Here is a 15493-nt window from a genome sequence, read left to right as displayed (position 1 = left end):
CAGTAAGTTAAAACCCAATGGAAGTGATGATCAGTGTCCTCCATGATCCATCACCACCCCATGCATAACCTCAACACCAAAACACAATGAGCATTCCCTTGTCAGAAGATTTAATGAAAGAGCTGAACATATTGTCACATGTAGGGTGGTATGCATGACGAAAATTACGGGTTCTGGTTTGTATGATTGGATTTATTAGCACTTTGGTTACGAGTTCTCTTAATCACACTTAAATACAGCACTATCACTGATTTACACTCTTTCTAGTTCACCATTCCACATGCACTAGGAATCTGTTTCCACTAGTCATCTCCTAGCAACAAATCTCAACACAGAAATTAGCACTTAAAATCACTATGAAGTCATCTTGCTTATTTCATCTTCAATCACTCTGGAACCTTGGAACTAAAAATTCTTCTGGACTTACTCCTCTTTCTTACGACTGACTCGTAACTGCCCTTTGAAGTGATTCAGTCAAAATTCAAAGTCACACTGCGACTGACGGTCAGTCAGTCTGTCAGTCAGTAAGTCTTGGTGTCGAGCACCAGATGGGGCTCATATGACCAGATATTTATTACCGTTTCACAGTTACGGTCTTGTTGTTGTGGGCTGTCCTCTCTGATGAGAGGATGGGTCTGTCTTTTGTATATGCTGCTGGCCTTTGCCAGCTCAGTCTTTCTTGGGTCTGAGTCCCTTGGGACTCATGACCATATTTTACTGTCTCAGATTTGAGACTCCCTTTTCGTCGCCTCCTACAACTCGCAGGGTCACGGTGGATGTTTTCGACCATACCTCTGATTCAGTCACTGCATTCACTTCTCCTATAAGCACTCTGCACAGACCCCACAGAAAACACCGTCTCTATTGTTGACGACATCACAACTTTCATTGCATGGTCTGAAATACAGAAATCTGTTTACCCAGCCACTGCTTAGACACAGATTGCATAACCCCGTTATTCTACTGTTGCTTGGTGCAAACCGCATAGAAAACACAGCCTCATCTATCGTTGCATAACCTAGCAATGGACTGTCTACCAAGAATCTGTCTTCATAGGAACTTGTTTACCACCATGTTGCCTAGCAATGGGTTTAAATGTAACATTGCTCTCTCCTTAAGGCTGTTTGTCCCGAATAGCCTAACAGTGTACCACCTTTCCTTCCTTTCTGGGGGGTTGTGCTTTCATTGTCTTCCTGCAAGTTGTTCTTTTTATTTCTCTCACTGCGGTCGCTGCTCTATAACTCCTACCACTGCTCCCTCCTTGAGGCCAGCTGATCCAGAGTGGTTCTCTTATAAGGTTCCAGTTAGTCCAGGTTCTCACCATCATCCAATTTTTTTTTTTCCAAACGGCAGGGCAAAATTATCCCAAGTGGCCAGTGCTCACACATTTCCGGCTCCTCTTACACTAACACTGCTAGAAATGTTAGTTGGTTCTTCTTCCATTTCAGAGGGTGTCAACCCCTCCACAATGTCCAACACTTGTCTTCTCACTCAGGAGGGTGCCGATCCTTCAACACTACCCAGTCTCTCACCTTCCACAACCCACTGAACATCCTGGTTGCTCTCTTCACCAACTCCAATCCGAAAGCCTTCCTGTCAGACTCCTCAGATGTCCCCTCGATCTCGAGATGCAGCTGCTGTCTTGTGCATGGGTCCTTTATTCCAATTTTGCATTCTTGGCCCATCCAGCATTTCATCCTGGATGTCCATTCCTTCGGGTTTCTCGGTGCAATATCATCTCCTCCTTGTCTCTGAAGCCTGTGTTCCCAGTCTCATGCTACTTTTGCACTGTGGGTCATCCTCATTCTGGTGGTGGCCAATTTACTCCAGGATCTCCAATTTCTCCAGGTCCGAATTTCCCTGAAGACATTTCCTTTGTGCCGTGCCACTATTGCATGATGGGACACCTCCCTCAGGTGGCAACCAACTTCCTCGAGGATCCACAAAATCCTCAGGTCAGTACCTTTGGCTCTCCATGTCACCCTGCAGCTAGACGTCGACTCTTGTGCTGCTTCCTTATTGTTCCTGCAGGTTTTGCCCCATCTTCTTCCTTCAGGACCTTCTGATGTTCTGTTCCAGACTCCATCTTCCGTGGACTGACATTCAAATTCATGGCCTTCGTTTCTTCCAAATCAGTCTTGTTTTCAGTTTCCCATGGTTTCACACCGGTCTCTGTCTTTTCTTAATGGGCTTCACACTTGCCTGGAAGGACCGCGCCATAGCTCAAGCAGTTAGTTGCTGGCTTCCCACTGTGGTGGCCCGGGTTTGATCCTGGGTCTGGTCAAGTTGGATTTGTGGTGAACAAAGTGGCGCTGGGGTCAGGATTTCTCCGAGTACTTCGGTTTCCCCTGCCAATCTCCATTCCATCAATTGCTCCACAATCACCCTCGCCTACCATCCAGGGCTGGTACAATAGGCCAGAAGTGGCCGCAGTACAAGGCACTTAAGTCCCACCCCACTAGCAAAAAAAAAAAAAAAACTAGTCTACAATTGCTTTCATTCTTCCTTTGATGGCTTTAATTGCAGTGTCCATCTTTGCCTCGTCAGTGTCTAACTTGTTTTGGGTGGCTTCCATCCTGGTCATCATTTGCCACACATTCTCTCAGTTGGCTTTTCTGTCGGTCATCATTTATTTGTTGGCTTTTCTATTGCCCATCATTTGTTCTTGGTTGGCCAAGAGTCATTCTTTCATATTTTGCATTTCCATTTTCATATGACAATGCTGTAATTATGCAATCTACCCTTCAATCCAATAATTCGATCGATCCGAAGCAGCTACTTCTGACACCAAAATGTCAAGTGCTGGGTGGTACTTGTGATGAAAATAACGGGTTCTAGTTTGGATGATTGGATTTATTAGCACCTTGATTACAATTTCTCTTAATCACACTTAAATATAGCACTATCACTGATTTACACACTTTCCAGTTAACCGTTCCACATGCACTAGAATACTCAGTTTCCGCTAGTCATCTGCTAGCAACAAATCTCAACACAGAAATTAGCATTTCAAATCACTATGAAGTCTTCTTGCTATTTCATCTTCAATCACTCTGGAACCTTGGAACTAAAAATTCTTCTAGATTCACTCCTCCAGCTTACGACTGACTCATAACTGCCCTTTGAACTAATTCTGTCATTGCATTCACTTTTCTTATAAGCACTCTGCATAGACCCCATGGAAAACAACACCTTTATTGCTGATGACATCACCACTTTCATATCATGGTCCGACATGCAGAAATGTGTTTACCCAGCCATAGCGTAGAAACAGACTGCATAACCCCATTATTCTACTGTTGCTTGGCGCAGACCACATAGAAAACACAGCTTCATCTATTGCTGTGTAACCTAGCAACAGATTGTTTACCAAGAATCTCTTTTCACAGGAATTTGTTTACCAACATGCTGCCTAGCAATGGGTGAACATATAATGTGTGTTAACATCTGCCAAAACACAGTTCACTGAAAAGATAAAGCACAACAGAAACTAACTATATCATGCTTACAGTATGAATGACAATATTAAAATCATGTCTGCTCATGTTAGTAACATCTGTATTGTAGGAGAAACACCACCTTTATTGCTGATGACATCACCACTTTCATATCATGGTCCAATTGTTTGCTTCCCATGCAATACAGACAATTCTTCTTAATGACGAGGCAGCATTACACAATTCATTAACTGCTACACCATGAGCCTCTCTTACAATCTTCTATATAAAGTAATATCGAATTTCCCTATTGTCTATGGAAACACGCACAAAGTATATCCAACGACTTATTCAATGTTTTTGAAAACATCATTAATATTTTATCTTGCTATAATACTTTCAATTTTTAATTTTTATATAATCTGAACTTTTGTATTTTTTACATAAGCATTTTTAAATTTCTACGATTAATAGTGTTATATCCATTTTATGATTGCAGTTAAATGGTAGATTTTTGTTGATATCTATTTGCCTGATGATGGCCAATAGTGGCCGAAACATGTAGCAAAGCCACAGCTGAACGCTGACTTTGATGTTTTACTATTTGCTGTGTTGTGACAGTTCATTAAAGAGTTGTATATTGTAGCACAGAAGGATGCATGAAATTAAGAAATGAATATGATTGTCCACATTATTATTATTAATGTGCCTACAAGTATTTCTAATTTCTCTTCTAATTTTTCCAGCGATAGTGACGAAATACTTACTTATATCTTACTTATTATTTTCAAGATAAATTTTTAGATGTGACTTCAATCTTGTATACTATAAACTTGTTATTTTGACAAATGCTTGATTTTTAAGCAAAATGAGTTTATATTTCTAGACAATTTCTATATCTATTGGTTATTCAACCATGTAAGGATTTTATAAATGAATGAATGAACACTCGTTAAAAGTTTCAGCAAAAGATTGTTGATCATTGATTTTCTTACCTTCTACGTTTAAAACTTGTATATCATTTCTATTTTTATTTCTTCCAGATTCTGTATTAATAATATTCCATGTAGTTTTGATTTTATTATGGGAATTTAGAATTAATTTGTCATATTCCATTCGTTTTGCTTTTTTTATAACTGCCTTCAATAACTTAAAATACTTTTTGTAATGGGCTATAGCGATGGTATTATTCTTATTCTGTAATTGTATATATAAATCTTTTATGTTTACAAGAAATTATTCTTCATGGTGTGATCCAAGAGTTTAGATTAATTTGTTTTTTGTTTGTATCAGGGGAAAACTAGAATAATAGTTTCTTAAGAATATATTTTAAAAAATGTTAAAAGCATTATTAACATCATTTTCATCGAAAACCATCTCCCATGTTTCCTGGGTTAGATTTAATTGAAAATCAGCTATATGATATTCATTTATGTTTCTTTTAAAATAAGTATGACAGATTTTGAAAAGGACACTTCATTAACTTGTAAACAAGTTCCATGTGAGCTCTGCAAGTTACACAGAACAAAAGTTACGATAATCTGTAGTGGAGACAGCACATCAAATAAGAATTAAACATTTATTGTTGTTTTCACACCACTGCCCCACAAAAACTGCATGACACATGGTGCACAAATTTTGCAATACTATATTCTCTGGAGTCTATACGCTCACCAGCTTTCACTGAAATCGGACGTTGGGTTGAAAATTGCACTTTCTGCGATATGCATACTGTGGCTTTGTCACATAATTTTACTGCATAAAGGGAAATGCATGCCCAAGAGCAAATTGTGATACGTAATTAAAGAAGCAATAAGTATTTATATTTTCAATTCTGTGGAACTCCAGTCCTAGAACACTACCCGCTGGCAAAATTTCAATACCAAAATCTAACGTTTTAGATACAATTCCGGCAACGCAGTAAGACTGTGTACACCTTGGCAGCGAAGCATAAGAGATTATATATACCTATAACATCAATATGGGCCCAAATGCGTTTTAAAAATGTTGATACTTTCGTTATTGACATTTAAATACCGTTATTAGTTCTCAGCTTCCCAAACAGAAACCCCAATATAATAAATGATGCTATGGTACAATACGAACGTTGGCCAAACTTCATGCAAGGCACAGACTTTGAGGTATTAGTAACACACACCTAAAATGTTTCGTTCACTACCTTTTCTTGATTTCTTCTTGTTCGTTCTTGATCGGTTCTTTATATTGTTTGCCTATCTACATGCATAATAATAAACCTGCACATCATCAGCCACACAATAGCAGAAGCAACGGATACAGCAATTTCAGTGGTTCTGATCGTTCTGATGAGCTGAGACAAGCTAACCAACAGAAACCAAAAAACTCTTATTGCTACGCTTTGGTTTCCTCGGGTAGCAAGCGGCCGTTATATGACGGTGAATGACGTCACTAAAACGTTGCCAAAGAAACAAAGGAACATGGTTAACTAGAAGAACTAGAAAGCGTTGACCACCATTGCCACGTAAAATAGCGGTGCCGCCATTTATGTGACGGCGGTAAGCGGCGGTGAGTTCGGCGACAAAGAGTTCGCAACATTTATGTACGGTACTGAGGTACTGAGGCATTTTCGGTGAGCTTTTTGTTTACAGTGACTCAAAACATGATGTGCTGGAGTAAATGTTGCATAATGTGAAGAACAAAAACTACAGACAAGCCCAGCTGAAGCAAAATCTGTGGTGTGAAATCGGCGGTACACTTAATAAAACAGGTATGATATATAAATATATTTTATGTTGAAACATTTTAGTCTACATGTTTCTAAAATAACTACCTTGTTTACAATGGATAAAAATTAGGTTTCTTAGTAATGTTTTGCATAATTATTCTGCCACTCAACGGCACCTGGATCAGTGAAATAGGTTTTGAATATTTCTCGGATTTGCGTGGACGACTTTCGTGAACGGATGTTATTTGCTGCTAGAGGGAATATATTTTCTGTAGGCAATGGAAGTGCATCATCAAAATGCACTTGATTTGGAGAGAGTACTTTTGCTTCCCGTAACATATTATGTAAAATACAGGCACATGTAATCAACTTGTCGGTAGTTTCTGGGACAGCAGCGATCGCCTGGAAAAATATTCGAAAATAAGCACATAAAATTCCGAAAGCATTTTCAGTCGTTCTTGTAGCTCGAGATACACGATAGTTATATACAGCTTCTGATGGATCACTCAAAGTTTACTTTCTTGGATAGGGTTTTATCAAATTTTCGTGTAAAGCAAAAGCTTCGTCTCCAGCAATCACATGTGGTACAACATTATCTGTTCCAGGCAATGCTTTTGGTATGGGTATATTAAGTGTATTGTTCCAGATGTTTTGTCCTACTTTGCTTTTTAAGTAGATACCTGGGTCTCCTTCTCTGCCATAAGAACTGACGTCTATTGCAACAAATATGCATTCCGCATCAACAACTGCTAGTATAACAATTGAATAAAACTCCTTGTAGTTAAAGAATGTCAATCCACTGTTTTTGGGAGCTCTTATCCTTATATGTTTCCCGTCTATCACTCCCACACAGTTCGGAAAATTCCATGTTGACAAATATGTATTAGCAATTCTTCGTAGTTGTTCCTCTGTTGGTGATGACATTATTAACTTGAACATAGTTTTTGTGATGCTGTCAGCAACTTGTTTTATTATGACACTTATCCAAGAATGGCATTTTCGAAATTTGAAAGAAAGTGATCTGAATGACTCTCCTGTGGCCAAGTACCTGAAAGAAAAAAAAGAAGTTATAAGAAATGTTTTAATTTACAAAATTATTTATTGCAGATGTTAACTGCAGCAAGAAGTGGGCCTTCATAAGGGATTATTATATTAGATGGCGAGGAAAACCTGACACTGGTTCCAGTGGTGAGGCAGCAAAGAAGAGGTCTGTTCTGTCATTCTTAGATGGCTTCAGTTCATCAAAAAGAAGGTAGCAGAAGGAACATACATACATGGACCGTTAAATATATAACCCGTCTCCTTTGTAGCCGAGTAAAATTAATTTTTTTCCCCTTGTAACATTTGTTTTGGAAAGTTGGAAAAAAGATACCTTTCCCGTTGAACAGGTGCATATTGGGTCACTGTTTGTAAGTATCTTACTAATGGTATTATAATATGTTATTTTAAATTTCAGCACTGTTACCAATGTTGTTGGAGATGAGAATAGTAAGGACATAAATACCAACAAGACTGGCTACGGAGGAGGATACACAGGTTAACAACGAAGAAAGCGACATCACCCAACATGAGGAACTCTTGGAGGAAGGTGAGACGGAGAACATTCGTAATGAAAGGAGACAAAATTTGGACAACACACAGCCACCAGAAAAAGAGGAAAAGGTCATCGCAGTATGAGGAACGATTGCAGTTGCTTAAACAAATAGCTCAGTTGCATGTTGTATCCCGGTGATGGGACAGATTGCAGGTTGGCAGGGCGAGCGGTTCCCTTGGGAGTCAGTGTGGGGTGTGAGAGTACTGCAACTTGAAATTAACTAATACATTTATTGATAATGTACACAGTTATAGAGAAAACCCTGTTTGTAACAAAATCAGTGGTCTGCCTGAGCAAGGGCAGCAGCTGACTCCTGGTATCAGACAGATCCTGCTCTCAGGCAGCGTCGATATCAAAAAAGTGTCTTTGCTTATGCCCCGTGTGGTATATATATATCTGGTCCAGTTAGGGTGTTACCCTTCTGGAGTAATCCGACTAGCGTCATTCATTGCATCACCCTCGTGAGTTTTTGGAGGGTCCACAGCTGTCTTGTTCTTAGTAAAAGAACAAGCATCTTTCTTGTGACAGCACAGGTGAATGACAAAGCTCTAATCTTTTGATCCTTCCTGAAGTTAATCTCTTGATACTTCCTGTTGGTACAATTGTTCATCATACTATGTATCCATAAGGTACAGTCTTTTCCCCATATTACAATATACCATATACAGTCAACTCTCGATTATCCGGGCTAATGGTGGGGATGGAAGTCACGGTTAATCGAAAACCCGGTTAAGCCAAATTTTATTATACGGGCTGGACGACTGTGAAGGGTCGGAGTTCGAGTCCCGGTAGGGTCAAGAATTTTAACTTCTCCAAATCGTCCAGACCGGCTCTGGGGTCCATCCAACCTCCTATCCAATGGGTACCGGGGGCTCTTTCCCCGGGGGTAAAGCGGCCGGGGCGTGAAGCTGACCACTCACCTCCAACTAGTGCCGAGGTCAAGAAAATTTGGATCTATACATCCACTCCCCCACACGCCTTAATGGCGTAGGGCTTAATTCGTTGAGCAGAGGAACAACTTTACCTTTTACCTTTTAATACCTTCATAATACTATAGACCTACCTGTATTTAAATTTATTCATCCTCATTTCTATGTCATCTCATGGCCTATTTAATACTTTCTTTACATTACACTCAGTATGAATTAGTTATTTCAATCACTGTTCAACAACATCCAGCACTTTTTACGGTCACACTTAACACTTAAAATAATTTAATACTGTCTTTTGCTTTTTCGCGGCATTTTCCTTTTTACGGATATCCGTACGAAGCCTACGTAATATTAGCTTGTCACTTAATAAACTGTCCTCTTCACTCTCAAGATAGTCTAGTAAGGATTCCAAATGATTAAGCGCAGCACCATGTGATACTTTCTTACTGGCAACACTGTCCACCTCTTCCTCATTCTCACTTTCTTCCCGCTCTTCTGGCTGCACCCCCATTGAAGTTACGATTTCGTCACTGCTTAACATTTCGAAGCCCGGTTCACACGAGTCACAGTTAAACCACTCTCTTATATTTTCCTCGTTGACTTCTTCACCACCATGAACTTGGTTAGCCACTTTTGTCAATTTTATGGCTATCTCATTTTCACTGAATCCAGTGAATCCATGGATTTCGTCATCTTCATTAGTGATGAAAGGCATCAGTTTCTTCCATGAATTTTTCAATACAGATGGCTTTACTGTATCCCACGCTGTTGAAATCTCGTATATGGCATCTAATACTGAAAAGGACTTCCAGAAACACGTCAGATCATTGCCTTCATCGATGTACTTTTGTAGCAAATTTGATCTGTAGATTCTCTTCATACTTGAGATAACTCCTTGATCCATTGGTTGGATAAGTGCGGTAACATTAGCGGGAAAATATTTCACAAAAATATTTCCATCATCTGACCTCAGGAGACTTTCGTTAGGATGTGAGGGCGCATTGTCAATGAGGAGCACAGCTTTCTCAGGTAGGCCTTGGGATTTTAGATGGTCACGAACTTGAGGCACGAATTTAAAATCAAACCATTCTTTAAATATCGCTCTATTCATCCAAGCTACTTTCTGGTTAAAATAATGGATAGGCAGACTTGAAGCTACTGTTCCTTTAAAAGAGCGTGGTCTTTTCGCTTTGCCGATAACTACTGGTATTAGTTTGTGTGTTCCTGATGCATTAGAACAGCACAAGACTGTCAATCTCTCCTTACTGGATTTGTGACCTGGAGCCTGTCTTTCATTTTGAAATGCCAATGTTCTGGTTGGCAAGCATTTCCAATAAAGACCCGTTTCATCGGCATTATAGATTTGTTCTGGCAGCAGATTTTCACTTTTCACAAAACTATCAAAATTGGTGCAAAATTGATCTGATGCTGACAAGTCCCCTGACAATTTCTCACCTTGAATACTGATTTCTCGTATTCCATGACGCTGCTTGAAACGTGTTAGCCAACCGGAAGAAGCGTCAAAACTCCCTTCTAGTTCAAGTGCTTCGAAAAAATATTTAGCTTGTTTAGCACAAACTGGTCCTGTTATTGTTGTTCCCTGTGCCCTTAGTTGATTAAACCAGGTCAGCATCGCTTTGTCGAGATCATCGTATGTTGATTTCTTCATGGTTTTTCTCTTCTTCATTCCGCTTGAATTAGAAGACGAAGCAAAGGAAATTAACTCATTCTTTTGTTTTTTCAAATCACGAACAGTTTGTTCTCCAATACCGTATTGCATTGCTAATTGTTTAACTACAGCTCCTTTTTCCAGCTGATTGATAATTTCAAGTTTCTGTTGAATACTTAACACAACACGCTTCCTTTTAAACCCCGACATTTTGCTAACGCACTTGAAGATCTATATTAAGAAACTGATACTTACTTTCACAATGCACTCTCACACTGAGATGGTACCGTTAAATAACCTGGGGCGGTGTATTTGTCCTTGAAACTTTCCAAAAATTCTTGCATTCTTTCACCCCCACCCTAGAACATTGTGTTCGCATAACGGGACGAAATAATGCAGAGCTCGGTTCACACTAGTGCGAAAATAGTGTTAAACTCACCATGTGAAACAAAAGTGAATGAATATTAAACAACATATAAACTTAAAAAAAAAAAGCCCCGGTTAAGCCGCAAACCGGTTAATCCGCCCCAGGATAATCGAGAGTTGACTGTAACATATTATATCAATTACTGTATAAAACAATTCATTACATACTATTTATCCCCATATACCACATCGTTATTAACATATACAACAGTTTATAGTAAGCATCACCATACCTTATACAACACCTCCCCCCTTAAAATGAGGCTCAATTAACACCTTAATTGTGCCTTTAAAAGTACGATTTATTTGTTTTCCCCCGTTTGGATCTCCGGAGGTCTGGATTGCTCTCCCTCCTTGATTCTTCATCAATGTCCCTCAATGGTATCGCTTCCGAACTTCGTGACAAACTCTCATTACTGGTTTTAATATTGATATTGATAACATTTCCAGTTCCACTGGCTTCCGCAGGAAGGGTTAAACATTCCGTTTTTGCGGCTATTGCCCTTAGTATTTTGCTTCTCTTCCAACGGGTTACAACAAATTTCACAAGTCTATATAAACCGTACAATATTACTACAGTGATCACAATGTACATTAGCACTGAATAAGTTTTGTGGTACTGGATATGTTTCCATTTCCATTCTTTTTCTTTTGCAAGGTTCTCCAACTTGGAGATCTTATAACTAGCAAATTTAAGGTCTTCCATGTGCGTTACCACATGTTTCAACTTCATATCTAATTCAATATGACTCATGTTATTTGATGTACCGAACTGTTCACAACATTCAAATTGAGATTCCACTTTGGATAACAAAGCTCCTCTGTGTTTCGAGGTATTTACTTGAATAGTGTTTTGGGTAGTCAACAGGGCTGTTTTACCATATCCCTTACATCCCGGTTGAATACTCAACTTACCAGTGTAAGCACTATGTTTACAGGTTCCTTTTCTGGACATACAATCGTAATGTCATCACTAGATGGTATGAAATAAATCCATTCATTGTTTTTCTCTAACTGGGTCCAAACCGTATGTATGATTTGTACTACCCTTGTATCACAAATTTTTGGAATATTTAGCCGTGGTTGCGACAGTTTTATTTCACATGATTCCTGCATGTGACTGTTCAATAAGGGTTGACTTTGCTTACATATGTATGCATTTGGTTCTGCTGATTTACAGCATCTTAATTCCTCTCGGCTTGTGGCAAAATAAAATTGTCTTATTTGATCAACATACAATAGTTCATTACCTGTTTCAAGGTAAACAAACCTATTTTTCTCTATACCTACTGGCAGTGGTATCAATTGAAACACCTTAAATGTACCTCTGATGATTAAAGGTAAGCTTATTACATAACCTAAGATTCCATCTTTTATGTAAATGTGAACATTGCATAGTTTAGAAATAAAACTGATTGAATCCTTGCTGAAGGTGAATGGTGCCATGGTATTGTGGGATTGTCGTCAATACTCCAATAGACAAACCACACGAAACTGTACAATTGTATATATTGAATCGTTTAAAGTCAATATACAGAATACACGTATAATATTCAAGCGTTGGCTGGCCTGTCTGGGCGGTGATGTAGTGCTGAGCGTGCCGGTAGGATCGACTGGCTCGGCCGGTTGCTGGGTTGCGGGAGATGCGTTCGCTGAAGGCTCGCGGCAACTATGTCAGTTGCCCGGTAGCAGAAGTGGAGTTGATGCCTCTGACTGCGTTGCCGTTTCGAGTTGAACTGATTGCACTGTTGGCTCCCGGTCTTAAATACTGCCGGTCGGGAGGCGGAGCTAAAGTTGCAGTTGTCACGGCGCGCATCCATTGGGCCGTGCACGAAAGGCGGGGCCACGGTGAAGTTTATAAATGTATGTAGCTGCTATATAAGTCGTAGCAGTTGGAAATGGTATAAATTCCGTGTCCCTTTGGTCACAGCTGCCTGTTTGGCACTTTCTGCAAGGGGCGAAGGTTGTCTGCTAGACGCTGTGGGGATGCTCCCACATCAACCCCCCCCCCGCGCGGAGATGTCTGCTCAGCTGTTGAAGCGAGCAGGGAGGCGGATTTGACGTCCGCAGCTTGTAGATTTTGCGGCGAGTTGTGGAGGTGTGGCAGGTGAGGCCGGTGCTGCTGCGGTTGTCGGGTTGAAAGTCGTGTGGGTTCCGTGGCTGGACTCGTTCAGCATGTAGGCAGGCTTGACCCGATAAGTTGACACAGTGACGGGCCTGTCGCGCACAAGAATTTGCATCGTCTTGTCTCTCCACGTTAGGACCTGGTAAGGGCCGCGGTAGGGGGGCTCCAATGCCCTACGGGCTGCGTCCTGCCGGAGGAAGACGTGAGTGCAATTACCGAGGTCTCTGTGCACGAACGTAGCCGGGCAGGTGTGCCGTGATGCCGGAATCGGTCTGAGTTGAGCCATATGCTGCCGTAGTTCGGTGATTAACTGCGCTGGGTCCGCTGGTTCGGTGGTCGGTGTTAGCAGCTTGCCGGGCACTCTGAGTGTCTCACCGTACACGAACTCAGCTACCGATGCTTGTAGGTCCTCCTTGAAAGCAGTGCGGATTCTGAGGAGAACCAGGGGAAGCGCCTCAGTCCACCGTTGGTCCGCGTGGCACATGATGGCTGCCTTCAGCGTCCGGTGGAAGCGTTCCACGAGTCCGTTAGCTGCTGGGTGGTGGGAGATTGTACGTGAAAGCTGGATGCCGCACAGCCTGGCCAGGGATGTGAAGAGTTGTGATTCGAACTGGCGTCCCTGGTCGGGGCAACTGAAGCGTGATATCCAGCCAGTCAGTAGGGCGCTTGCCACTGTGTCGGCTGTAATGTCCGGAATGGGGACGACTTCTGGCCAGCGGGTGAAACGGTCGACTGCAGTGAGGCAGTATGTGTAGCCCGCTGACGTCGGAAGGGGTCTCACAAGGTCGATATGGACGTGCAGAAAGCGGGCTGTCGGCAGTGTAAAGTCGCCCAGTGGAGTGACTGTGTGGCGGGAGACTTTGGAGCGTTGGCAGGACTGGCAAGCTCGTGCCCAGGTGCGACAATCCTTCTGTATGCCTGGCCACACGAATCGCTGTGCGACCAGCTTTGCTGTTGCTCTGGTGCCTGGGTGTGACAGATCGTGGACGGACCGGAATACTTGGAGTCATAGAGGCGCTGGAACGTACGGCCGAGATCTCCCAGTAGGCAGAGAGTGCCGTACTGGGGATTGTTAGTTTCTCGAGCCACAGGGCGTTGGTTGACCCCAGGAGTGCTCGAAGTTCGTCGTTGCTGTCCTGTGATGCGGTGAATACGTCGTATGGTGGTGGCGCGGTGATGGACTCGACGCGGGAGAGGGCGTCGGCGACAACGTTGTCTTGTCCAGAAATGTGCCGGATGTCGGTTGTGAACTGGGAGACGAAGTCTAGATGGTTGAACTGACGGGGTGAGCATTTATCCCGCTTCTGCTGGAAGGCGTATGTGATGGGCTTGTGGTCAGTGAAGATGGTGAAGTGTCGGGCTTCCAGCATATGCCGGAAATGTTTGACAGCCTCGTAGATGGCCAGCAGCTCGCGGTCGTAGGCGCTGTATTTTTGCTGGGCAGGGTTAAGTTTCTTTGAGAAAAAAGCGAGGGGCTGCCAGACGTTGTTGACTTGTTGCTGCAGCACGGCACCCATGGCGGACGTGGAGGCATCCGTGACGAGTGCGAGTGGAGCGGATGGGTCAGGGTGCGCGAGCAGAGTGGCGTGTGACAGGCTCGCCTTGCACTCTTCAAACGCCTTCAGGAGCTCCGGTGCCCAGGAGATGGGGTGGGAGCCCTTGACTCTAGGGCTATAGAGACGTCGTGCAGTAGTGCTTGGGTGGTAGCCGCGTGGGGTAGAAATCGCTGGTAGAAGTTAACCATGCCCAGGAAACGACGGAGCTGGATGGCGGTCTTTGGTGGTTGGCAGTCCTGCAGATAAGTTACTCGCTCTGCCAGAGGTTGGGACCCCTCGGCGGACACCTTGTAGCCGAGGAAGGTGACCTCGGGTGCTTGGAAGACGCATTTCGCCGGGTTGATTATGATCCCGTGTTTCTGGAGTTGCTGGAAGAGTTCCCGCAGGTGAATCTCGTGCTCCTCTGGTGATCGGGAGAATACGAGGATATCGTCCAGGTACGCGAAGCAGAAGTCGAGTCCCCGCAGAATGTTGTACATAAACCGTTGGAAGGTTTGGGCGGCACTGCGCAGGCTGAAGGACATGAAGGGAAACTCGAACAGGCCGAAAGGAGTGGTAATGGCCGTCTTCTGGATGTCGCCGGGATTGACGGGAATTTAGTTATAGGCTCGTACCAAGTCAATTTTGGAGAAAATGGTACAGCCATGGAGTTGGTGTGAATAGTCGTGGATGTGTGGGACTGGGTAGCGGTCAGGGATTGTCCGGGCGTTGAGCGCTCTATAGTCGCCGCAAGGACGCCAACCGTTGTCCTTTTTGGGAACGACGTGCAGTGCCGAAGACCAGGAGCTTTCAGAGCGGCGAGCTGTGCCATCTCGCAGCATAACGTCGAACTCTGACTTGGCGATGGCTAGTCGGTCTGGTGCTAGCCGCCGGGGTCGGCAGGTCACTGGCGGGCCTGGTATCGTCCGTATATGATGCACGGTGCTGTGGCGGACTTTGCGCTGGACTCTGGCTGGGCGAATGAGGTCCGGGAATTCGGAGATGAGGCTCTCGATCGGTGTGCCACCAGTGTTGGTCTTGACGCTTGAGATCTGCATGCTGGTGGCTTGA

At 42.8% G+C, this 15493-nt stretch overlaps 3 protein-coding genes across 3 annotated transcripts in view; 1 reads left to right on the top strand and 2 right to left on the bottom strand.

The window, feature by feature from the left end:
• LOC111864153 (eukaryotic translation initiation factor 4E-binding protein Mextli) overlaps positions 1-5817 on the bottom strand; it is a 79869-nt gene extending 74052 nt beyond the window's left edge. Inside the window, exon 1 of the mRNA XM_023851206.2 lies at positions 5617-5817. The gene's annotated coding sequence lies outside the window, so the exon portion shown is untranslated. The remainder of the gene's footprint in view (positions 1-5616) is intronic.
• Positions 5818-5914: 97 nt separating this feature from the next.
• LOC111864160 lies at positions 5915-7882 on the top strand. Its single transcript, XM_023851217.2, has 3 exons — positions 5915-6183; positions 7249-7393; positions 7598-7882. The coding sequence occupies exons 1-3, from the start codon at positions 6093-6095 to the stop codon at positions 7680-7682; spliced, it is 321 nt and encodes a 106-aa protein (XP_023706985.1). The 5' UTR covers positions 5915-6092; the 3' UTR covers positions 7683-7882.
• Positions 7883-12789: 4907 nt separating this feature from the next.
• Positions 12790-13371, bottom strand: LOC111864154. The gene has a single exon (XM_023851207.1). It carries the CDS (start codon positions 13369-13371, stop codon positions 12790-12792), a length of 582 nt encoding a protein of 193 aa, XP_023706975.1.
• Between the last annotated feature and the right edge of the window lie 2122 nt (positions 13372-15493).

This window comes from Cryptotermes secundus, unplaced genomic scaffold (assembly GCF_002891405.2).
Source record: "Cryptotermes secundus unplaced genomic scaffold, Csec_1.0 scaffold1647, whole genome shotgun sequence".
Taxonomy (NCBI): domain Eukaryota; kingdom Metazoa; phylum Arthropoda; class Insecta; order Blattodea; family Kalotermitidae; genus Cryptotermes; species Cryptotermes secundus.
The sequence above is the reverse complement of the archived record's forward strand: the minus strand, read 5'-3'. Positions and strand labels throughout refer to the sequence as shown.